Here is a 26,614-nt window from a genome sequence, read left to right on the forward strand (position 1 = left end):
ACGACGATGTGATGGGAGAGGGTGGTAGGTCGAGAGGAAGAGGAATTGGGTTTCGGGGAAACAAGACTCGCATAGATAGTGACTTTTAAAATGCTCGAGATGCTAACGTTTTTTTATTTATTTTTATTAAGTGAGAAGGAGATTTTATTCATGATTATTAGGTGATGAACGTTCTAGTTTAGAACTAAATATAATTAATAAATAGAAGTATTTAGTTTTCATAAAAAATTAACTAAAAAAGTCAAATATATCAATACCACTGGCGACGCATGGTTCAATACTTTAGGGATGCACATCTTGCACAAACTTTAACCTTAGAAACTAAATTATCACACGTCCACGCCCAATAAAGATTCTTTTTGGACTAGTATAATCAAAGACTGCAACAATCTAATTCTGCAAATTAAAGGATATCATTTAATTCAGAGTTCAACCGTCTATTTAAAAATAAACATATTTCTTTAAATTCGAAACATTAATTTGTAAGACACTCTGTATACATAAATAAAATTATTAATTTTTAAAATATTATTCGCAAACTAGGTAAAGAGAAATCAGACGACGACCAGATAATAATAGTTAAGTAATAGCTTTGAGACTACCGTTCCAGACGCATTGATGTTATTTTGGTTCGTAAGTTATGTAACAAAGAATGTTACAGTTGAGGGTTGGAACCTTTGCTGTTACACAGCAAAATAAAAACACTAAATCACCACAATACACCAAAACATTTTTACTTTTACACTGGACGCGCGTTTCGCTAACCATGTTAGCATCATCAGCAGATGATTATAAATTATAAAACTGATATCAGTTTTATAATCAATTTATAATCATACCAAACCAAACCAAAACACTTTTACTTTTACACTGGACGCGCGTTTCGCTAACCATGTTAGCATCATCAGCAGATGATTATAAATTATAAAACTGATATCAGATCTGCTGATGATGCTAACATGGTTAGCGAAACGCGCGTCCAGTGTAAAAGTAAAAGTGTTTTGGTGTATTGTGGTGATTTAGTGTTTTTATTTTACAAAGAATGTTATTAAAGGATCCGCCAATATGTCCTGTCTGGTGGTTTGGATACGGATGACTTTCATAGGAATACAGTGTTCGAAGCGGACGACACTGCCACTTTCGGCGCGCCAATCCGACGATCTGTGTTTATAATCATTAAAAGTTGATTGACAGGTTCTTTTCCAGAAACCATCTTTCTGTCCTTCTCCAGAAACCATTTAAAACGGCATTTATTCGTACTTTATTCCTATTCTATACCGGGTGCGTCTCAAAAATGGCTCACCCCTATAACTCTTTTATTTTTACAGTTAAAAAACGAGATTTGGTATGTTAGTATATGACATAAATTAGGATTGATTGACGTGTTCAATTGTTTTCGGTCACTTCCTCTTTCACAGGAAATGACTACAACTTTTGATTTTTAAATAGCACCCTAGATATTTTTTTACTTCATTCGATAGAAAATAACACTCTGAATAAAATGACATATCATATGTCAACTTTTGACATTTTCGCATATGGTTTATTTGACATTATAACTTACGGTTCGTAACGAAAATTTGACTCGAAATACCAAGTGTGTGGTACCAAATTATTCGTAATAAAATGCTTTATCCAAATATGCTAATGAGGCACCCTCGTTCCATTTGAAAAAATTGAGATATGATTAAAAATACGATTTGAGCATTTTCTAACTGGCCAGGACAAGACACTAAAAACATTAGACAATCATATCTATTTTTCTAAGGCTCCTTGATTAAGAATTAGTGTTTTTAACATAACCATGGCACTCTAGATTGAATTTAAAAATTCAATTTTGTTTTAAGCGTGAATGTCAAAAGTTAACATATGATATGTCATTCTATTCAGAATGTCATTTTCTATCGAATAAAGTAAAAAAAATACCGAGGGTGCCATTTAAAAATCAAAAGTTGTAGTCATTTCCGGTGAAACAGGAAGTGACCAAAAACAATTGAATACGTCAATCAATCCTAATTTATGTCATATACTAACATACAAAATCTCGTTTTTTTATCTGAAAAAATAAAAAAGTGAGCCTCTTTTGGGTGAGCCTCTTTTCAGACGCACCCGGTATACGATACATATGTATATCTCAGCTTTATGCTACGGTACTCAACTAGTGTTTGATGTAGGTGTACCTTTATTGCGAATTTCTTATGTCTTTGTCTGGATTTATGAGTAATACACTGTCTATTTTCTTTCTGCGCCGCGAACGCGCTGTAAAGGTTGCGAATGTGTTTTAAGGTTGCGCGCAAACCGCTTGCCGCGAACCATCTTCTGTCGGTTTTTCAAAGCTCCGCTTTCTATGTTCGTTGTCAATGGGCTCTTTCACAAAAAATAAAATACCCAATTCAAGGACAAAATCTGAAATAGAAGACTATTTTCAGTATATTTATCTAAAAAAAAATAGTTCCATGACATTGAATAATTTTAAAGTGCCAATTGATGATGTATGAAAAATACGTCCAATCACATTGCAGAACCGTGCCCGTGCGCCAGCCAACAACTGGCAACATTGCGATTTGATTTGACCAGCACCACCTCAACTGAAGTCCAATTAACATGATATGGGCAAGGCAAATATGGCGGCGAAGGCAGCGCATTATTAAATTGTTTACCTTTAACCTGAAAAGCCGATAGTGGTTTCTCGTTCCGATTGCATACCAGAAATAATTAATTATCTCTAGTTTGTTGTGCTTCTGCAACACGTTTGTTTAGTTCTTAGTGTTCAGTGTATGGTGTGATCAGAAAACTGTGATAAAATAACAGTGTAATAAAAATCCAAACCAGACATTCCACATAGGGAACTTCAAATTTTTGTGCTTGTCGTACTCCTCTATTATTAATTATTTTAAGGTAAGAACTAGAAGTATTTATCAAGATATTACACCTAAATGAGTAAAAAGGCTTCGCCGCCAATCTGCATAGTACTTTATAATGGTTAATTACAATAATCAAAAGATAGGTATTAAAGGGTAGGTATTAACATTTTATTGTAGCATGCCTTTTACATGCTCTGTTCCAAATTGTCACGGGAATTATAGAGGGGGTCCCAAGGTTTCTGCTTTTATATTCTCCAAAAATGACGAGCTTCGTAAAAAATGGTTGACAACTATTAAAAGAGATAATTTCACTCCTACTAGTAGTTCGTGGGTAAGAAGTGCATTATATGCCTCAAAAAGGCCAAAGGCCCCAAAGCCTCTGTTACCCAAGTGAGGATGTAGTTACGGCTACTGCTTACACTTACCTCACTATAAGTAAAATATTGGAAGAAGAATCAAGCTTTTTACATCAAAAAGATCACAGAAAGATATTGACAACATTGACATTTGAAAATATAAATGGCCTGGATGTAAGTCTTTTTTTAGGTCACAATTGCCCCTCACATACGTCAGAATTTATTATTAAATCCATGTTGTTCAGAATATCTAAACTATGGTAGGTAAGTGTTTGCAATTGAATATTTAGTTTATATTGCTATTTTCTGTCATATATTCTGGTTATTTCTTTTTCCGATGCTTTTGAACACCCTATATATGCTACCTCAAGTATGAATATTTTAACACTACCTATTTTCTGAGAAAGCAGACCTTTTTATAAAAAGTAACTAACTGATGTTTTCATAAAAGTAATAATACAAAAAATTCCATACTTACGTGGAGAACTTTAGACTCCCTGTATATTAAAAAATTAGTGAAATATTACGTAATCTAACCCGAGATTTGTGTGAAAAATGTCTATTTGGAAATAAAACAGGTTTTAAAATACGCGCCAAATAAAGCACTTCTATCTCCGCCATATTGGAAAAGGTTGAATAGCCATGTGTGGAGGTGGTGGTGGGTTAGCATGGAGGCCCGGCCGCGGCCGTGTTGCCGCTTTTCAACATGCCAGGTGTGACGTATTAAAAACTAAGATTAAAAATAAAGTGCGGATTTTTATTCTGGGCTTTTTTGTTTTTATTTATTTTCTTAAGAACCACTTCAAATTTTTCGAAAGTGAGATAGCAGAAAATTCTATAATTAATTGCTTTATTCAATTATGCTAATTCCAAAATATAGTGAAAGAGCCCATTGGGGCGGCCGGCAAAGACAGCGCGCGCATTCCGCGCGCATGTATCGGCTACTTTGTGGTTTTTCTTTGAAAACATTCTCTTTTTCTGTGTTTTTCTTTGAATATTGTTTATTAATGGGGTGATCAAACAGCCGCACTACTCATCACTAAAATTGCGTAGTTCTTCTTGGACGATAGAGACATGATTAACGAATGTTCGCGGGATTTCTATGGATAGCGAGATGTTTGTTAAAACAATAAAAGTAACGCGCGGTCAACGATCGGCGCGCGCGCTGCGCGTTCATAGCCCAGCGCACCAATTTGTACGTACCATAACGGTGACGGTACGTTATAGTGAGAATCGCGTCTTAATGATGCCAATCTACATTTTTTAGTTTCTATATTTAAGCTTAATATAAAACCCATTTCTATCAGAACTGTTTTACATAGAGAATATAAAACCAGTAATAAATGTTCTACAGGAAAAAGAGAATTTTAAAGACGCTTTACTGCTAATTATGAGGTGCATGGTGTTTGGCGTATAAACCAAAAATAAATCTTCAGAAATGTTCCCAAAGGCACTGTCGACTTAAAAATTTAAACCTCAGCCGGAGTCACGTCATAGAAGGGTTGAAAGGTTTCTTTCAACACGTTTTCTTTAAAAATTCCATTAAACATCTTTGGTGTTATATACCTGTGAGTTGATTCATATAGGTAGAAATCTGGCATTTGCCTTTTATATTTGATAGATAAACAGTATATTTTATACACAGTGTCCCAGATAAAGTCTGCATCATATGGGATTTTATTTTATTATTTGATTTAGAGCAAATTTGACTTTGGGATTAATTTTTATTTTAAAGAGATATAATAAAATTTACCCTGTTATTATTGTGTGTCTGTCAAAATTGCCATTTAATTAGCCTATTATAGCAAAAAACGGTTTTATTATTGGCATATTATTTATGTAAAATTAAAAAAGAAACAATTTTTTTAATTAAAGTTTTTCGAAATTCGGCCCTAAATTTTTACCCATTTATTACTTTAAATGTCAAATTTGAGGGATGCCTGAGAGCAACACGAGAAATTTTCTGAAGTCTTTTTTAATAAAAATCAAAGCAGAAACTATTGTCGAAACTCAGTCAAATTTCACCTAAGTCAATAAATAAAAAAGTTCTATAAGGTGCAGACTGCAGACTTTATCTGTGACACTGTATATTATACAGGGTGTCACAGAAATAAGTGCAAGTATTTTAACTAGTAGTATAGTTCAACCCCGGAAACACGCCTAAAAGGTTTTTTTCGCGAAAAAAAAAATTTGAAAATTCGAAATTTTTTTAAAAAAATTTTGGAACTTTTTTTTTGGTTATTAGTTAAAAAAAATTATTTCTTGATAATATGGCAACATATGTAATAGATTACATTTACAAGAAAGAAAATCCAGAAAAGATCCAGTGGTCCTCAAAATTTTAGCAAAAAATCTTTTTTTTTGGAAATTTTCAAAGTAGTATTATTTGAAAAGCGATAAAGAGAAAATAGTATGTTTCTTTTATCGAGATCTACCACCCCTTAAAATACTTGCACTTATTTCTGGGACACCTTGAAGAAGTAATATACAGGGTGTCCCCTATTCCGTGAGCATTGAACTACTACGTATTTTTTGAACCAAAGTAAGTTTATTAGACACAGTGTGCTTTGTTTGTCCGTTAGAGGGCATTAAATTAAAAAAAAAATAAACACTATTTTTAATGTATCTTAAGAGCCGATATTCCGATTTATTATATACCTCCTTATATCGCCATTTTCCTGGGTTATTACAACTCTATAAGCTCAGAATATAGAGCTACGCGTATATATTTTAGGTTATAATATATTAAAATTTTTACGGAGACATTTTAGGAACAAAAAAAAATCTAAGTAGATGGCCAAATCCTTCAAGAGCCTGTACGTGCCCAACAGGCGTATTCGAACTTTTGACCGTGGAACTTTTTTAAACCTTTGTTAAAAACGTGTCTAAGTATACACGAAAGTTAATTATAGTCTTCAACAGTCTTCCGAATATTTTATGCATTCTATTTAAAGACCGAATGAGTCCAAAATTAAAAAGAGTGGAGCAATCTGAATGCAAAAAAGATGCTTAAATTAAATTGCTATAAAGGTTAATTAAAATATTGTATACAACAAATAAAAAATATTTCGTGATATTCAAAAATGTACGACAATTGTAAATTTAGACCAAAATTCGTTATTTTTTTTTTGGTAAAAAAAACTCTAATAAGGTTGTATTTTGGAATGTAAAGAAAACCTATAGCAGAAATAAATTTACTGGTGGGGGTGAAGAAGAAGTTTCTCGAAAGACCGACAAAAATCATGAGAATATAAAATGACACATTTAAATATTAAATAAATACATTTTGTGCAATAAGTGGTTCCAATTTTTGGTGTATTTGAAATAAATAAATAAATAAATAAATGCCTTTATTGTCAAAAAATTTTACAATTTGTAGACAAAGGTAAACTAAACAAACAAATAAACAAAAGAGAATACAACACATTATAAAAATAACAAAACATTATACAACATTGAAGCTTATAGTCGATGAGAACTGTATAATTTGACATTAAATAATATGGAATTATGGGGAACTTAGAACCATAGTCTGTTCGGATTTCATGTACGAGTTGCTCAGCTAATTTGTTGGCAGACTCAAGGTGGAAATTTTGATAAAAATAGTGTCAAAATACCAAAAAAAAATTGAAAAGCTACTCATCGCCAATCTTTCACACCTCTACGGAACAGTAGCGTCACAGGCCGATGATTAGTGCACACGTTGCTATACACAGTCTAAAGACAGAAATCAACAGAACTGACTTGCGTGTTAGGACTGTGTGGCAACTGTTTTTTTTTTAATTTTTTGGCTATTTTGAGTTTTTAATTTGCTGATGCATTAAATTTTATTTGTTACTTGTCGCTTTTATACATAGGTATTTTATATAAAAAAGTTTAAATGTTTGTAGTAAATATGATGAGTGACGAAGAGAACAGTGATAATGAGTGTGAAAATATCACTGAAGATGATTTGAAACCTTTGTTAAATAAAGCAGAAGTGATTTCGTAATTAAAAAATTAGTAAATTGAATAATCTTTGTATTTCAAACAAACATGATTAATATACCTATTAATCAGAAGAATCAATAATTAAAATTTTGATAAATCTTAAAAGTCCTGTGGATTTTTTAAAGTTCCTATGGATATTTGGATTTTCTTTGATGTTAAGCAATTTAATTGATGGTAATTCAAATTGATGTTAAAGTCATAATCTCTTCTAGATATATTATTATTATTAATTTACTGATAAAAGATAAATATCTAGAACAAAAAACTCTACTACACAGATGATAGATATTTGTTTATATTTTGATAGGATATATAGCTCCTAGAAAGATCACTAATGATTGTTAAGCGTTAACATACATACTAATATAAAGCGTTAAGCAAAAAATGCCTTGTATGTTATATCATTGACATGATCTGCTTGAACTGATTGCTTACGCTTTACAATCTTATAGCATCGCATGATTTAATAAAATTTTGAAATTTCGGTGTTTCAAAGTAACTTTTTGATTTTTTCTTCTTATTTTATTGTTTTTGGTTTTAGGTCGGTATTTAAAGATTGGATCTTTATCCAAAAAAGGATCGAACCGCCAATAAAGATAATGCGAATCTGAAACCTAGAGAGTAGCCAAACCAAACTAAACTTACGCTTACAGAATTGAATTTCATTTTAATTAACCAGAATGATATTAATTAACTTTTAAGTAAATGACATCTAGGGCTTGACCTCGCCAAAATTATGATCGATTGTCATTCCCCAGCCCCATTCCGGTGATGTAGTATCCAGTTCATTGTTTTTTGGGGGTAATCTGTTGTCATTCATACGTTGTACATGGCCGTACCAGACAAGTTGCCTTCTTTCGATGTCAGTCATTAATCGTGTCCCGAATTCCCATTTGTTCCTGGATATTTTCATTTCTCACTCGCTCGGTTCTGAATACTCTGACCGATCTTTTAAGTGCATCCATTTCGGTTGCTTCTATTCGTTTATGTTTTCTGTCATTCTTTAAGTTTCTAAACCGTATATACGGTTCAGAAACGGTCTAAGTTACTCGAAGAAATTTCTCCGAACTTACGACCGAGAAAAAACAAAGATTTTACTTGATTTAAAAACAATCTTCGGATTGTCACGGGGTTTTTAACAGGGCACTGTCTCCTCAACAAACATCTGTGGGGAAATTGGGAAACACCAGAAGACCCCATCACTGGGTGCACCGAGACGACAACCATTCGTGAACTCAAGAAAGGGGGACACAATAGATCTGTGGTGTGGTACTAGCTCAAGCTATTTATGTAAAATACCCTTCAGTATATTAAAAAAACTGCCCTACTTCGCCGATGTCAGTTATTAAAAGTGTCGAGTAAGCTAAACGCCGCTCGTCATTAGAAAAGGCTAACTTCAGTACACAAAAGACAATAGCCATTAAGCACCCTACAGTTAATAAATCGATAGTGCAACTCACTTTGTGGCTAGAAAAATTCTGAATCTCGCTTCTCATTTTCGCTAATTAGTCTCGCCGCGCTTGTCAAACAGGTAACAACAATAGCACAAAACGGCACCAAAACAAAAGGGGTGAAGATTAAAGTGCAATACGGGCAAATATTTAAGATGAATCATCGCGTAGCGTCGTTCCAAAATCAGGATATTTGAAAGGCGTTTTAGAAACAATTATTTTTGCTACTGTCTCTTCAGCGATCTTTCAACTTTACGTCATCATTACTTGTCTAATATGCGTTTTAGGATGTGTCTGAGATCAGTTCATATTGTTGAGAAAATTTTAAGTTCTGAAATTATTAATTGAGTGAATTCCATTTTTATTAAATTCATGTAGATATGTTTGGCCTTTATTCAATTTGATTGTTTTTCAATCTATAATTTTAGGCGAATATACCAGTTTTTTCCAGGTAAGTCGTACCTGTTTTATAAATAAATCAATGAAAAAACTTGAGATTCTGTTCACTTTGATACTCTAGAAATTCACGATGACTAAAATAAATAAATATACTGATATAAATATGCTGTATACATAAGACTAAATTACACACGTTTGTATTCTAATTACTTCATATAGTGTCTTTTTTTCTCGCGTAAAAATTGTAACAAACTTTACGATGAGAACTTGTTCATTCTCGCTAAATCGTTAACGCATTTTAGTAATAAAAATTGAATTTCAAATTATAGATCAAAATGTCAAAATTAAAAATTAAAAATTGTTCGACAGCCCATCAAATTTTAAATTTGACATTGATCGATAAAATCATAACCACAAATCAAATGACATTGACAATTACTAAAAACAATGTGCAGTAATTGCCGCAATGACGTCACCAATCTATTTCATATGGTTGTCAAGTGAAAGAGAGAGTTCGACAATATATGACGTGACGTTGAACGATTGCTGAACAAACCTTGGCTCTAAAATAATTACGCACATTTTTATTTATCTGAATGGTGCGTTGCAGCAGTCGACTTAGATATTTAAAGAGGCGGAAGAATCAACGTGCAAGGAAAGCATGGTATGACATATGTATAGATGTAGATGTAGAATGTCTAGGAGGGGGGAAGTTATCTATATCACCGCGACCTTTTAGGTCTATTGTGTTTCCCTTTCTTCAGTTATAATTCATCATACAGTCTCAGGGCTCTGACAAATCAGTAACCATCAATTAGAAGTTGGTCAAAGAATGCCTAGAGAAACTGAACAAATCAGGCAAAGAAAATAAAGTCTTCCTACATTGCGTGCCAGCCCACCGAAAGATAGAAGCCAATGAAAAAGCCGAGGACCGTTCTGTTTCCCAAGTGGAAACCAACTTAAAGCGGAACTCAAGAACCCGGAAGACTTCATCCATAACCTGAAATGGGAATCATCCGGCCTCTCCCCGGTTTAAGACACTCGAAGTTATTTCTCAGGACTTACGACCGAGAAAAATGAACGATTTTCCTTGATTTTAGTAAGAACAATCTTCGGATTGTCACGAGGTTTTTAACAGGACACGGTCTCCTCTATGAACAACTCAGTAGATTGAAGCTGAGAGACAATGGCGAATGCCGATTCTTTGGCGAAGTAATAGAACAACACTGAGTGCGCCGAGACGATAACTATTCGTGTCATAAACTTTGATACGACTGATATCGGAGATGGAGAACTCATCATCATGATCATCACGCAGCCCCCTTTCACGTCCATAGTTGAACATAGGCCTCCTCCAAACGTCTCCAGTTCTCGCGGTTTTTAGCTGTTGCTGTTACTAAGTCCTGAGACTGTAATAGCTCAAGAAAAAGCGACCCAATAGATCTGTAAAGCCGGGTCTCTACCAAAGCAACATTGTGTCGCCGACTAGTGTTGTCGACAATGTTGCTGAAAATTCAGTAAGGTCGTCGATATTTTATGTCGCAGATTTAAGTCGCCGACTTTGTTTCATGTTTCGCTTGAGGAGCGGTACATCAAAGAAAAATCGTGTCGTCGACAATGTTAACAAACATGTCGAAAGACGTCTCCACCGAATCAACTCCTATCAGTAACTTTATCGGGTATATTTTTTTATTTTTTTACTTGGGTCTTATTTTTGTGTTATGAATACTTACCTTTACATTTTCTTTAAGCCGCGTCTCCACCAAAGCAACATATGTCGACGACATTGTCATCAACTTTTGTTACTAATTTCATAAATATTGTCGAGAAATGTAGATCGTACCTACCAAAGAAACATTATTGCTCGACTTCATTTTTCGACTAAAGAGCGAAAGTTTATTTAGTGTTTATCAACATGTGGAACAACGAGGATGTAATTATAATCTCAGCCGCTGACTTGCTCACTGATCTTTATACAGGTGACTTAAATCCGCTCCACAATGAAATAAGAAGTAGTTTCAAGAATTTTCTAAGAATGAGTTCAGCTGACTTTGAATCATTGCTCCAAATGAATGGTCCCAGGATTTGTCAATCAGATTTCTTGTTTTATCATTGCTCTACTCCATACCAAATTTATTTTTAGCTTTAAAATTAAAAACAAACTTCTGGCCTTTTGAACTACACGAGTACAAATGGCAAAATATACCCAATAAAGTTACTGATTGGAGTTGATTCGGTGGAGACGTCTTTCGACATATTTGTAAACATTATCGTCGACACGATTTTTCTTTGATGTACCGCTCCTCAAGCGATACATGAAACAAAGTCGGCGACTTAAATCTGCGACATAAAATGACGACGACTTTAAGCCGGGTCTCCACCAAAGCAACATATGTCGACGACATTGTCATCAACTTTTGTTACTATTTTCATAAATATTGTCGAGAAATGTAGAACGTACCTACTAAAGAAATATTGTTGATCGACTTCCTTTTTCGACTAAAGAGCGAAAGTTTATTTAGTGTTTATCTACAAGAACGACGATATTTTTATTTTTCTCTCATCTTCCACCTTCTCCACTTCTAAACTTGTTGCAATATCATTCCAGGCATCATACTTTCTATTTCTGTTCTTATACCAAGTATGCTTAGTGTCCCAAAGTTCGGGGTGGGCTTGATATTTTTCATTCAGATTTCTTGTCTTATCATTGCTTCACTCCATGTCAAATTTATTTTTAGCAACAGAATCAAAAACAAACTTCTGGTCTTGTGAACTACAGGAGTACAAATGGCAAAATATACCCGATAAAGTTACTGATAGCAGTTGATTCGGTGGAGACGTCTTTCGACATGTTTGTAAACATTGTCGTCGACACGATTTTTCTTTGATGTACCGCTCCTCAAGCAAAACATGAAACAAAGTCGGCTACTTAAATCTGCGACATAAAATGTCTACGACCTTACTGAATTTTCAGCAACATTGTCGATAAAACTAGTCGGCGTCACAGTCGCCGACAAATGTTGCTTTGGTGGAGACCCGGCTTTAAGTTCAGCTATTAGTGCATCACATACTTCTGGTATTATATTTAAAATCATCTGCTTTCCACATTTGAAAAGATAACCAAGGCTAATACCTATATGAATCCCCAGAAGCCAAAAATCTAAGCGTAATAGCAAGACGCTCCTGAACAGGAATTGCATCTCGATAATTTGTGTCCATTTTACAATTCCTGGGACTAATCATTTGGAGCTATGATTCAAAGTCAGCTGAACTCATTCTTAGAAAATTCTTAAAACTACTTCTTATTTTATTTTGGAGCGGATTTAAGTCATCTGTACAAAGATCAGTGGGCAAGTGATTACCACTATATAAATTTCTCTTCCGGAGGCTAGGACGTATCCAAAAACGACGTTGCCGTCTGGCTTGACGATGCTCATTTCGCGAAATAAAACGAAATGCGGCTGAGATTATAATTACATCCTCGTCGTTCCACATGTGGATAAACGCTAAATAAACTTTCGCTCTTTAGTCGAAAAATGAAGTCGAGCAACAATATTTCTTTGATAGGTACGATCTACATTTCTCGACAATATTTATGAAAATGTAACAAAAGCTTCGTCCAAATCGACGTCAGTTCAAAAATTATTTGAAACAAATTGAAGCATTTTAGGACATAAATTTACACGAACTTTTTTATTTATTTTTATCAGTAGAATATGCTGCCGAAGTTTCCCGAATGCAATTCGGACCACCCTGTATATTAATATAAACATAAAAATTGAGATGTCCAATCTATATTTTTTGCGATAATAAACATACCTGTCATCTGAACAAAAAATACCTTACAGTAGAACGGTACGCTATCAATATTGTATCGGCTACGAATTTGTCGACAAAGATGTATGCAATTTCAGTGTTTAGCTTAGTAAGAAATTAAATAAACTTTAAATACTTGATATTTGCTATACAAAATAAATGTAATGAGGAAATAGTGATCGGAGCCAAGGGAGAATGTCGGGTTGCTGTGAATTTGTTCTAAGTACTAAAACATCTCGTAACAGCCTTAAATGGTAAATATTATCATAGAAATATATTTATTTAACATAGTAGTTGATTTATATAAATATATAGTTTTTTTTCTAGATTTAAATACGATATAAAAATATATAATACGATATGTAAAGAGAGACAGAGTAGTTACTTATAAAATAATTACGTATAGGCAAACTTACACCAAATAGTTTCCTTTGGGATGGTATAATGATTTTCCGGGATCCAGGACAACTTACCTAAATCCGGGATTTTTCCGAAAATCTCGGACGTCTGGCAACCCTATCTCTGGATCACACTGTATCTTTTTTCTTAAAATTTTATTTTTATAACATTATTCTGAATAGAATGAACAAAAAGTTGATTAATTCATATTCTTCTCTATTTCTTAGAATTGATAAAACTGCCAAGATGTTATTGCCAAAAGATGCTTACTTTTATCGACAACACGAAGGAATAATTTCCCTACTTTAGCTGCAATTGGTAAATGTTTATTTACTTTTAAAGCTTCCATTAAAACGAAGTAATTTACATATTATAAACTGACGCCTTTCAAAGACTACGTATACTACCATCTATTAATATACTTATAGTTAACTAAAATTAAATGAATTAACAAATACTCTAATTTAGTATCGTCTAAATTATTATGCCAGCTCATTATTATTTATTACATACATTAACTCATTGTCTCATGCATAACAACAATTGCAGAAAATAAAAATATTTAAAATTTTATCACTGGAATGAATTGAAAAATCAAAATATCTTCTGTAGCGCAAAACGAATAATAAATAATGTTTGATAAAGAATAAATTATTTCAGTTCAAATATAAACAAATAATTATCAGAATTTTTGTGTCTTACGAGGGTGTATTGATAAATAAAGATGTTATTAACAATTTTTTTAGATAACTAAACACACTGCTCCGAAAGAAAATTTATTTATTAAACACTAAACAATTTACTTGCTTACTAATAAATACTAATATACACTTGGTTACTAATAATTACTTGTTAATTATAAAATGGAGAAACTTTGCCATACGTTCTTCGCCCCCTGGAACACATGGAACACCCTGTATATTATTCTATTTTTAGATTCTACGATTGAAATAAAGATAAATTTGATTAGGGTTTATCACACCTAAACCTTACCGTTTATGAAATATTTTCAATTTTATGAATAAAATGAAACTACACTACTAGACAGTTCCCTTATGGTTCCACTAGAACATATTTCCGGAATTTAATTTCTTTGAATTTAAAACTAGTGACACAATAGATATAATCAGGCTTCTTTTCTTAGGCAGAAATAAAAACAATATACTTTAATTGATATTACTCACCATATCTGCATCGTTTAGATGAGCATTGTTTGACGCACAAGGCAAATTTGTGTAGTAGTCTTGAAAGATTCATCTACGAACTTTTTCAAAAATTGTAACTGCTCAAACTTCAGTTTGGGCAAAGGAATTAGGTCAGCATAAAGTTGTTGTGGTGCTGAATATATAGCTATTTTTATTCGATTTGTATGCGTTGATATGTTTAAAAACATGAAATATGGACTTGGATCGGTCTTGGACCGTGAATTCACGTGGACTTAGATCGCTTTTCCAAAGTATTAATATTTTAATCGCTGATTATAGTGGACTTAGATAATTATTTCAGTGTTACATTATTCCTATTTTGGAACGGACACTTCATGAGCATAAGATGGCAGTGTTATCTCAATTTCCATTTTTTTGGACTTAGTCCGTTTTTCCCGTGTAGTCTTCATTTGCATGGGATTTCCTATGTTCAGGGTTTAGGTCGGCGAAGCTACAGACTGTATAAAATGCCAATATCTCATTTTATACTAATTAGTACTAATTACTTATACCTAGTACCTCGTATTTTAAAAGAGATAGTAGAAAACATAACTTTTATCTATCACTCCAATACCGAATGGATTAGCCTTGCAATCTCGCATAGGTTTGCTCGCTTTAGAACTATCTTATGACTTCAGTCTTCATACATATTCATTTAGCGTAACAAATTATTTACATGAAGGAAATCTCTTCTATCATTCGCAGACAAACGGTTTTACTGCCACACAGTAGTTATTCTGTCGCGTTTCAATAATGTAAACTCACTATGCCATAAACAGTTTGATCGCCGTGCACTGAATGGCAAAAGTGACAACTTTTTCTGCGGTATTTTGCATATTTTCCCAGTTTAATAGTAGCGCTTTGACTCGTTTCATAAATTATGATGCACCGGCAGCAAAGAGATCTGGAGATTTTAGAAATGAAAAGGCTGATTAAGCCAAAGATTTTACGTGCAAAATTACTTCAACCGCTATTGTAAGTAGCGTATATTTATATCTATTTTGTACTTAATATTTCCACATTATATTAAATAAGTAAACAAATCTATAATACCATTCAATATTAGGGTTTGCTAAATATATGCCTAACAAGTCTAAACAAAGAACATACTAATACTAAAATTACTAAATATACCTTTGTGGCGGATTAATCTAATATACAGGGTGGCAATTTGAAAACGAACAGTATTTAATATTGCCTCTACCGATGATAGTATGAAAATTTGGCGAAACACGTCAATTTATATATCAAGAGGGACAATTTTCGAGGCATTTGTTGTCGTGTTACTTTCAACCCCTTGACCCCCAGGGCACCTACCCCTAAAATTTTAAATAGCAACCCCTATTTCTTTTACCATATTTGTGTTTCTTATAGAATTCTATATAAATTGCATTATTTTTTTGAACCACAGGGCACCCCTATCCCAGCATCCTTCAGGCAGAAATCTACGCTGTCGAAAAAAATAAAATTTGTCCCGAAAGTTTATACAGGGTGAGACAAAATTAATACTGAACGTTGGCCACTTTTAAAGGCAAGTTACTCCTTTATTTTAAATGGAACACCCAGTATATTATACCGGTATTCAATGGAGAATTCATATATAATTAAAATACTATTGGTTGCTTACCCCTCAGACAAAGATTTTACTAGACATTTCCGTTTTTATGATTTTGCCTCAGTAGATCTTTGTAATTTCATAAAATCTAGGTAGTTGTGACAGACCTTGTTAACTTAACCAAAGTTAAAGGATATAGAGTAAAATACTCAACGGTACTAAAAAGATACACGTTTAAAACATATTTTCATTATTACAGAACTAAAACTAGATATAGCCATATAATTATGACACAAAAATCAAATACCCAATATGTTTCCTTTTCTGTTCACTGCATAAAATGATTCTATTTTTAAAAGGCCTTTTCATGTTAAAAGGCATACGTGAAGTTCTACTTCGAACAGCAGTCACAATCATTTCTCTCATGTTGTCAACAATATTTGGTCGGGTTTTGTAAACACTGTCTTCAACATACCCCAGTAAAAAAAGTCAAGACTGGATAAATTAGGAATATTTAAGTATTCTATTACATGATGAATGCACAATGCAGTCACCAACTAATAGAATCATATCAATTCTCTCTGATGTAGTTTCCATTTTTGGAGAATTTCTGACAATTTTTTTTATTTCAACAGACACAAAATGATAACTAGTTGTTAAAGTTGAACTAATTTCACAACTATGTTGAAGTAACGTCAGACGTATCATCAGCCACCTAGATTTTATCAAATAATAAATATCTACTGACACTAAATCATAAAAATGAAAATATCTAGGAAAATCTTTGTTTGAAGAGAAGGCAGCCACATTAGTATTTTGAAGAGACATGAATTCCCCATTGAATATCGAAATAATATACTGGGTGTTTAATTTAAAATAAAAGAGTAATTTTCTTTTAAAGGTCACCCATGTTCACTATTAATTTTATCTCACCCTGTATAAATTTTTGGGTCAAGTTTTAATTTGATTTAAAGTACAATCGTTATTTTAACTACATATTTGGATATACCGGGTAAATTCGAATTTAGGTAACTTTTATTGTAATAATAATAACACCTACCTTTATGTTTTCCTAGAATCCGAAAATCAATTAATATATAAGGTGTTCCATTACAAAAAACACAACTTTGATGTGTAACTTTTTGGGGGACACCCTGTAGAACTCTCTATATTTTTAAAAAATGCTCTAAATTAACCTACATACCTACATAATATGATCACAAAATTTCATGTCATGTTTGGAGCCTCCGCGTCGTATGAGAGGCGCCACCCTGCATATAGGTAGCGGCGTTGATTGAAAGAATATAATAATAAATTGATTGATTAATTTATTATTATATTATATTTGTTTATTATTATATTCTACGTATTTCTTCAATCAACGGTAGCCATCTTTGAAATATATTGCTGTTTATTTAAATGTGTTTTGTAGTAAATTGGTCATACTTCAATATTGTCTCTGCACTTCTGAAATTCCTTACATAGACACAAATCTAGTAGACGTACTTTTACATATCTTTGGGTATTTGTTGCAGGTCGCTGCCCAAGCTCAGCAGCCAGGACGAGGACGGGCACACCCCCCACTCCCAGTTCACTGGAGTAGCCCACTTCGAGCCCATCCCGCACGATCACGACTTTTGTGAACGTGTAGTTATTAACGTAAGTGTTTTTTATTTAAGTAAATTAACCTACCGTACCGGTTTGCAATTCAGTTATTATAATACGCCCACCTGCACAAAAAACGGGCATCTTAAAATTTTTAAGTATTTATAAAATCAAATAAAAGTCAACTGGTTATCTGTTATAAATTTAAATAAAGTTTATTAACTATTTTCGATTTTGAAAATAGCTACTAACTGTCACAAGAAAATTGCCATGGCAGTACCAGCTATCTTGATTGCCATTTTATTAAAAAATCGCTTTTTATTCGAAATCTGAGCAAGATAGGTATAGGAAACCCTAATATAGGGTTTAAAGAGCATTTAAATCTGCTTCGACTTATTTTAAAAAATACATAGTGTTGTATTTGAAATAACGAAGTTTTTAAGTAAAATAAATATTTAAAATAAACCAGCAATATTTATAAATGTATACCCCTGTATACATTTAAGGAAGCAAGACATTTTTTTAGTAAAGTTTATTTCTCTGGCTTCAAAGTCAGCACAAGAATTAACTCTGAAAAGTAATGTACAGGGTGTTAACAAACTTTTTTATTATAGCATGCATATTTAACTATCTTTAAATATATCAAAAACTAAAGCATTTAAACATATTAAACCCTTATAATAAATGTCTTATTTTATGCTCAAGAATCCAAAAATGAAATAAAATACCGGGTGTTTAATAAGAAGAAATATAACTTTGGTATGGATCTTAGTTCTGACACACCCTGTACATTTGAAAATAATTTTAAATTATGCCCCATTGCCTCTCTACATACACCCATAAAAATTTTTGTTTCTACATCTTTTCGTCTTCAATTGATGTATAATCAACCGAGGCGAATGAGGTGCGCCACCCTGTATATTTGGTTCTAGTGGGCCGATTTTGATATTTTAAGCAGTATACCTATATTAGGGTGGTCCTTAATACGGATGTATCCGAATTTCTTTGCTCCCAGGGGCTCGAATGCTCCAAATTCATAAAAAAAATCCTGAAAATTTTAGCTCTTAATATTAACTTTAAGGTAGTCCGCGTTCCAACCTAAGTTTCTCATAGAAATAACATGGGAAAAATTAATTTGTTCTTTAGAATTCCATAACTCTGCGACAAATGAATCAAAAGTAATTAATTGCGTTGTATTATTGTAAATTCAACGCTCTAAAAAAAGGTCTCTTATTATTTTTCGCTAAATCTATTGGCTTAAGAGTTATTCGAGCTCAAAGTTTAATTACCTATTATATAATTATTAATGTTATCAAGTATAATTATTATTAAGTAAATATTTATGATATAATATAAATCTATATCTAATATACTTGTAGCTAAATTATTGAACCTTTGGCCCGTGTTGGCTAAATTATTGGACCTTGTAACCGTGTTGGTCCATGTTTTATTATTAACGCTATATTTTATTTTTAAACGCCCAAAATTATTTACTGCGCCACATAATACATTTCTCTTGCTTTGCAGGTGAGCGGCCTACGATTCGAGACCCAGCTGCGCACGTTGAACCAGTTCCCCGACACGCTGCTGGGCGACCCGGCGCGGCGCATCCGCTACTTCGACCCGCTGCGCAACGAGTACTTCTTCGACCGGAACCGGCCCTCCTTCGATGCCATCTTGTACTACTACCAGTCGGGCGGGCGGCTGCGCCGGCCCGTCAACGTGCCCCTGGACGTCTTCAGCGAGGAGATTAAGTTCTACGAGTTGGGCGAGCCGGCCATCAGCAAGTTCAGAGAGGATGAAGGTTTTATCAAGGTAGGAATGTTGGCTATAGACTTGGTGCATTTCAACCGATTTTTTCGACTTGAAACTATAAATTGTACAGGGTGGCTCGAATTTGACGCTCATCATTGGGATTTCGGAAACCGTAAGAGATACAGGATCGGTTAAATGGAGGCGCAATTTGATGTTCAATAAAATGCCCGTATTGCATTTTTATTTTTTTTTTGCATAAAATATTCTGGTGATGGAATTTTCTGTACGAAACGTCGGCAAATATCAAAGTGACTATATATAGTGTTTTAAGAGTGATGAAAGGATTTAATTAAATTGAAAAAAAAAATCAGGTCCGTATTTAAAAAAATTAAGTTGATGATGGTCGCCAGAAGCCAAAACTTCAGAGTCAATATTTAATCACACACAGTTATAGAGCAGAAAAAATGGCCATGAAAATGTGTTTTTCATTTTTTTTCAAAACAAAATTGAAAATTCCGGGTTTTTTTTCGAATATATTCGGAAGTATTCGGAATTTTTCAAAATGCAATACGGCATTTTATTGAGCATCAGATTGCGCAACTTTGCCTGCATTTAACCTATCCAGTATCTCTTACGGTTTCCGAAATCCCAATGATGAGCGTCGAATTCGAGCCACCCTGTACAGGGTGCATGGGTGAAATTGGACGCTTTTAAAGACAACCACCCTTTTCTCTAAGAGATAGACGAAAACTAATATCGATGTCTGGAGCTCAATTTTTGCCAAAAACATGATCGTGAAAACCGCACATCGATATCTTTGATTTTTTTATATGGGACACCCTGTATATTTTTAATTAATTTAAAATTACTTTTCCCAAAATATAGCATACCTGATATTTTGCTCGATTCCTCTTCGAATTATAGAGTTTTTAAAAATGGTTAAAAAAAATAAAAAGCTTTGAACGGCGCCGGCGCCGGCTGTTGTGCAAAAAAATTCTAGCTGTGAGCAGCAATTAAAACGAAAATAATATTTACAATGAGAGATGCAGAATTTTATAATAATTTAAACTATATTTAACAAGAAAACAACACATTTAAACTATATCTAGTAACAATACAAATTTATAGCAAACCAAGCTATGAAATTTTGCTATAGGTGTTCGACATGTTTACTGTCTTCTGATACCGACAGACGGGACCGTTTTTGAACATTTCTCGCGGAAATTATTAATTCTTCACATAACCGCTAAGTACTTCTAATTCTTGTCTAGAATATACGAACAATTTAAAAATAAGAACCAAAGAAGAATCCACTAAGAATAACAGACACTAAGTCCGGTGGCCTCGACGGCCAAGGGCTGGGATCTTGGTTAGCTATTCAATTATTCTCGACATTGGCTGCAAAAATTTGCTGATAAATTCAACGTTTTGAGCTCGTCTTGCTGGAAAAATATTTTTTCGTGTTCCATTAGGCAGATCATCAATAAAGGGTCTAAAGCCTATACTAGTTAAAAGTGGCGAACTTTTAAAAATTCTGTATTTTGAAAGGGACTATAACAGAATATCAAGTGTGCTATATTTTTGGAAAGGTAAGTTTAAGTTCTTTTCACTTAATTAAAAATATACACGGTGTCCCATATAAAAAATTATTTTTTTCTGTTGATTAGTCTTAAATTATTAATTTTAAAAAAATTGTACTTAAACCATTAAATTCTACGTATAAAGGTACTTTAAAAATGCACATTTTTGAAAAACACCCCGTAACTCATAGACGGTAACAGATATCGATGTGCGGTTTTCACCATCATGTTTTTGATAAAAATTGAGTTCCAGACACCAATATTAGTTTTCGCCTATCTCCTATAGAAAAGGGCGTTCCGCTATAAAAGCGACGAATTTGACACACCCTGTACAGGTACGAAAGTTGTGCTATGAAACTCTATTTCAGGTAGTAAAAATTAAGTATACGCTGTATACGGCAGAGATATACATATGTATACCGTCTGTATACCGAGACATTGTGATATTTTAGAAAATGTATACTTACATATATTTGCATTTATTTGCATATATTTATTTTCATACTTGAAAACATAATAATTTATGTATTTTCAACTCTCCCGAAACAACATTGGGTATTGAACCCATCGGGGTATTGGACCTTTTGGTATTGACATTTGGTATTGACATTTGGTATTGAACCCATTGAACAGACATCGGGTATTGAACCGATAAATGTGTTTTATACAGAGCGATCTGCAAGGAAATACGTACGTGCTCGTAGTAAAGTGTAATGTCCAAAAACAATTAAAAACAATAGTTAATATGTGTTATTGTGTTGTCCAGTTTAACAAATTTTAACTCTGTAAGAATCTACGTTCAAGAGGCTTGAAAAAGACATATACTGTCGAAACGTCGTCACAAAATAAAAAAATAATGAACAAAATCTAGAAACATCTTTGCAACCCCAACGACCTAAAGCCAAGAGTGAAAACAAAAAAAACAACATTTTATAGCTTCATAGTTTCTCACACCGATTTGATCAAAAGTAAAAATGGATTCAAGCAGTTCGACGAAACAAGTGAGTAAACAAAGTGCTCGTTACATAGTCAAAAAATTAAACAGACCCATACTATGAGAGGATAAAATATAATTTGCAATACCTATTAATGGTATACTTTTTTTAATCAACTAGTGATTAAATGTTTTATGGAGATCTTCTAAAATTAGAATTATGTACCTTTAAAAAATGTGGTTGTAAACGAAATATTATGACCCCACTATAGTCTGTCCAACGAAAAGATCCTTGACAGTGATAGATGTGTCTGTCATTTTAATTTCAAAGTAGTTTATTTTATTTTACAAAGAAATAAGTTGGTACAACTGGAACGCATAGCAGGAAATTAATATATGTATTTAAAATTTGACTGACAAGTAACTTCAAAATATTGTGAAAACTGTACAAAACTGAAAAAATGTAATCGAGTTATTTTATTTAATACAAAACGGTATGTGTTAATACAAAACAAACAAAAACAAGACACCACATACCAAAAATATAAAAAGAACTATTTTTACTTTCAAGCTTTGTGAAACTTCCAGCATTTATGATTATATTTATCAATATAATTTTTGTACAAATACAAATTTGTAATATTCCGCAGGAATAAATAAAACTATTTTATTAATAATAACACTTACCAAATTTTATACCTCACAGGTTGATTAATTAACTTTAATCTTAGTTTTTTTAAACCAGTACCTTTTGACATTATTTTTCTGCAGTACTAAAATTCATTATTTACCTATCGTGTGATGTCGATATTTTACAGCTACTCCAGTTTTTAGTATGGGTTTAGTATGGTCCTTCTACCATATTCGAGATGCACTTATCTACGACGAGATGGTATACAAACTTTATTGATAGTAACTTTATTGGTGTATCTGTTTAAGACTTTCTGCCTGGGCAGCGAGTATTAACCATAAACTCAAATAAACTGTGCTCTGGGTTCTACAGTTAATTTTCACTCTATTTTCCTCCACTTGACTTCAAAAGACACAAAACACACGTAATAACACGAATCAAAATGCATCATCTTCCAAAACGCAGGGTATTTGACACAAGTTGTCACAAAATTATAACCCATATTTGGCAAGACTTTGACAAACGTCAAAATCTAAAGGCGAGTTCATACGCATCGGCGTCTGTTTGTTGTTCATCGTTCCGTCAAACCAATAAAATTGAAATACGATCTGTCATTTTTGAAATAAACCAATAAAACTGGTAAAAAACAACAAGTGACGACGCATGACGAATTTATATTTAAACCCATCCATAGTTAACTTAAAAATTATTAGAAACTTTTTTTAGTAAAATAAATAGATTGGTATGGGACGTCATCTGCTTTTCTTCTGTCATCGTCTGTCGAAATCTTACCTGAGAAAAAAAACAGAGTATAGCAAAACCGGTGCGTAAAACTATGCTCGCTACCGTAGTTGAACTCATCGAAAAAGTTTTTTAGCTGGAAAATAATTTAGAATATGTACAAATTAGACCTTCTGAAGATATCAAAATATTTACTTCTTTATTTTTATTTTTAGAATTATTACAAATTATACTTATACTCTATCTGTGCTTACAGTTTTCACTATGAAAAAAATAAAAGTGTTTTTACATGTGATGGGATCTAATTTTATCATGGAAAATTCCATTATATAAACTGTGCAAATTTAAGGAAGATGCATAGAGAAAAACATTTTATTTGAATTAATAAACCTGGGAAAATAATGTTTAAATGGAACGTGTGTGTTTATTTCTTTAAATTTATTTTGACTTAAAGTGAGCACATCAGTGACGACTTACTTTGTATGTTTACATATCTGATGTAAAATACGTAGCGTCAATTTTTATACACCCACATTACAGCTTTCAAAATATGCGAAAAAGCAGTTTGAAAATTGCTTCCTGGAAATTCTTCATACAAATAGTAGTTTTGTTCAATGTTTCGTAAAGTTTTCACCCACCAACTTTTAAGTATTCTGTCAGATTGTTTTAGTATATATGGAAAAGGGTAAATACTTTATATTTGATGTTTTTTTTTGAAAGTTTGCATAAAATATTGCTTGTACCACGGTGTGTAGAATTATGCATATGTGTAGATTTAGCAGCTTTACGATGCTGCAATCATCGGAGAATACCGTAAACATCCGACTAAACAAGGACTAAACAAATACAAGGGTTTAAATAGCGAGTACACGAATTTCTTTTATATTATTTAAAAAGTATTAATAAGTGGAATTTGTGAAAATCCTAAAAAAAATAAAAAGTAAATACTTTGATATCATCGGAAGGTCTAATTTGTGTTATAATTTGTTATTCCAGCTAATAAAACTTCTTAGATGAGTTCATCTACGGTAGCGAGTATAGGATGTGGCTATTTGGGCTGTACTGAAATGATTTAAAGGTACATAGTTAATTCTAATTTTAGAAGATGTTCATAAAAAATTTAAGCACTAATTGATTAAAAAAAAGTATACCATTAATATTGATCATAACACATTCGTGTCAATTTGATCGGCAACCATATAGGAGAATATCTAAACAAAACAATACTATAAGTATATTATGAAAAATTCATTTTGACATTTACTATTGTGCAAATAAGTTTCAAGCATGTACAAATATGAATTTCATAACGCTATCTCGATAAATTGGCAAGTTATTTATATTCATACTTTGTATCCCTTTAGTGTAATTTTTTACAACTAATTTTATTTTTCTTTAAAAATTATTAATTAATTTAATAAATTTAACTGAATAATAAGACTTAACTAACTATAAAGATATTTGATTAACAATCGGACTACCATCAATTATTCTTGCTTCTACCACAAGAATCGGTTTCTATTGATTAAAAATTATGTTAGGTTTTAATTTTCAAATATATTTTTTTTCAAAATTCGGCCAATAAAATCGGTTTTAGCCATTGATTTTTTTAAATGTCAAATTTGACAGAAAATAGAAACAACGTAGGTATATCTTATTATGTGATGTATAATCTATTTTAAAGGAAAAGCGCAAATCAATTAGGTCAGAGTCAAATTTGACCTAAATCCATACACAATCCTGTGACACTATATGTATGTGATTTTTGTGTATGTTTTTTCCAGGAAGAGGAAAAACCCCTGCCAGGAAGAGAATTCCAAAGGGACGTGTGGTTACTGTTCGAATATCCAGAATCATCGCAGGCGGCTCGCGTCGTCGCCATCATCTCCGTCTTTGTCATTCTGCTGTCCATCGTCATTTTCTGTCTCGAGACGCTACCTGAGTTCAAACACTACAAAGTATTCAACACTACAACCAATGGCACAAAAATTGAGGAAGACGAGGTAAAGAAATCCACTAATTTCATATACTATAGATAGGTGGGACACTGAATAAAACAAATTAATCCGTCATTTAATCACCACCTGGTGGTTAGGAAGAAACTAATGGGGAGTTTTGGCGTAACATAATTTTAGCGTTCCATTATATATAAACGCTAACTTAAAAATGCTAACTTAAACGGTAACGTTATTCATGCGCGAAATTATTACTTGAAATATAAAAAAAAAAATATATAGACTTTTCTACAAAATTGTATGTTTTATTAGATCATTAGAAGTGTAAGATAGTCAAAAAGAAAATAAAATTATGAATGAAGTGTAGACAGATTCACCAGGGACGTGCATATGGGTTATCTCCAGAATAATTTTCTAAAAAAACATATGCCACACTGACTTTATCTCCTCTTGTTAGCAAAATTGTTTAGGCCGTTTAATGCCTATTAAAAATAAACGCAATTTTATTAATCACCAATTAATATAAAATAAAAATAAAAGTAAAAGTAATAAATTATTTATGTAATCTGTTTTATTATTAAATTTTATTCAAATTTATAACACTGCTGTTCAGTGCTATTCAAGAGTACAGCAAATTTAAGAAAAAAATAATGGCATAATGTGGATAATTACAAAAGACCTATTTTTTAAAAGTCTTAACATCTTGTAACTTTAAAACAATGCACTTCCGCACCAATGTTTATAGGAACTTTTTTTTTCATATTTTTTACGAGGAATCAATAAGCACAGGTTTTTTTTAGAGAAATGTTCCAGTGATAACCCATATGCATGTCCCTGGTGAATTTTTCGACACTTTTTTAGCATTAAAATATATCGCACTTATAGTAACTTTAACCCTCAAACTTATATTCGAATGGCTAAAAGCACTTGGAAGAAAATTATAATAAATCGAAAAAAATGAAGGCTTTTACACCCTGTAACGACGATACAAAGCAGAATCGGACCTGTGTTGATATAAGAAATAAATCTTATTTATATTTGAGGAATCTCCACACGAGAGATGGCACATGTTTTTAAAACACCCTGTATAATAACTGACTAAATTATTTTGGCTTCTAGGTGCCGGATATTACAGATCCGTTCTTCCTGATAGAAACGATATGTATAGTGTGGTTTACGTTCGAGCTGTCGGTTCGGTTTCTGGCGTGCCCGAATAAACTGCACTTTTTCCGAGACGTCATGAATTTCATCGATATCATCGCCATCATCCCTTATTTCATCACTCTGGCGACGGTGGTCGCGGAGGAAGAAGATACGTTACAACTGCCTAGAGCGCCGGTCAGTCCGCAGGTAAGTCACTTACTTATACAACTATATA

At 32.8% G+C, this 26,614-nt stretch overlaps 1 protein-coding gene across 2 annotated transcripts in view; it reads left to right on the top strand.

Annotated features, from left to right (window-relative positions):
• LOC115879913 (potassium voltage-gated channel protein Shaker) overlaps positions 1-26,614 on the top strand; it is a 443,596-nt gene that overhangs the window by 378,316 nt on the left and 38,666 nt on the right. The window contains exons 1-5 of one of the 2 annotated variants that reach the window (XM_030896964.1): positions 12,963-13,130; positions 17,571-17,694; positions 19,168-19,455; positions 25,066-25,284; positions 26,356-26,586. In XM_030896964.1, the coding sequence (XP_030752824.1) occupies positions 13,072-13,130; positions 17,571-17,694; positions 19,168-19,455; positions 25,066-25,284; positions 26,356-26,586 (921 nt within the window). In that variant the 5' untranslated portion in view covers positions 12,963-13,071. Of the gene's footprint in view, positions 1-12,962; positions 13,131-17,570; positions 17,695-19,167; positions 19,456-25,065; positions 25,285-26,355; positions 26,587-26,614 lie in introns of those variants that run through there. The other variant, XM_030896963.1, reaches the window with a different exon arrangement.

This window comes from Sitophilus oryzae, unplaced genomic scaffold (assembly GCF_002938485.1).
Source record: "Sitophilus oryzae breed Bouriz unplaced genomic scaffold, Soryzae_2.0 scaffold_1590_pilon_pilon, whole genome shotgun sequence".
In the NCBI taxonomy this organism is placed as follows: domain Eukaryota; kingdom Metazoa; phylum Arthropoda; class Insecta; order Coleoptera; family Curculionidae; genus Sitophilus; species Sitophilus oryzae.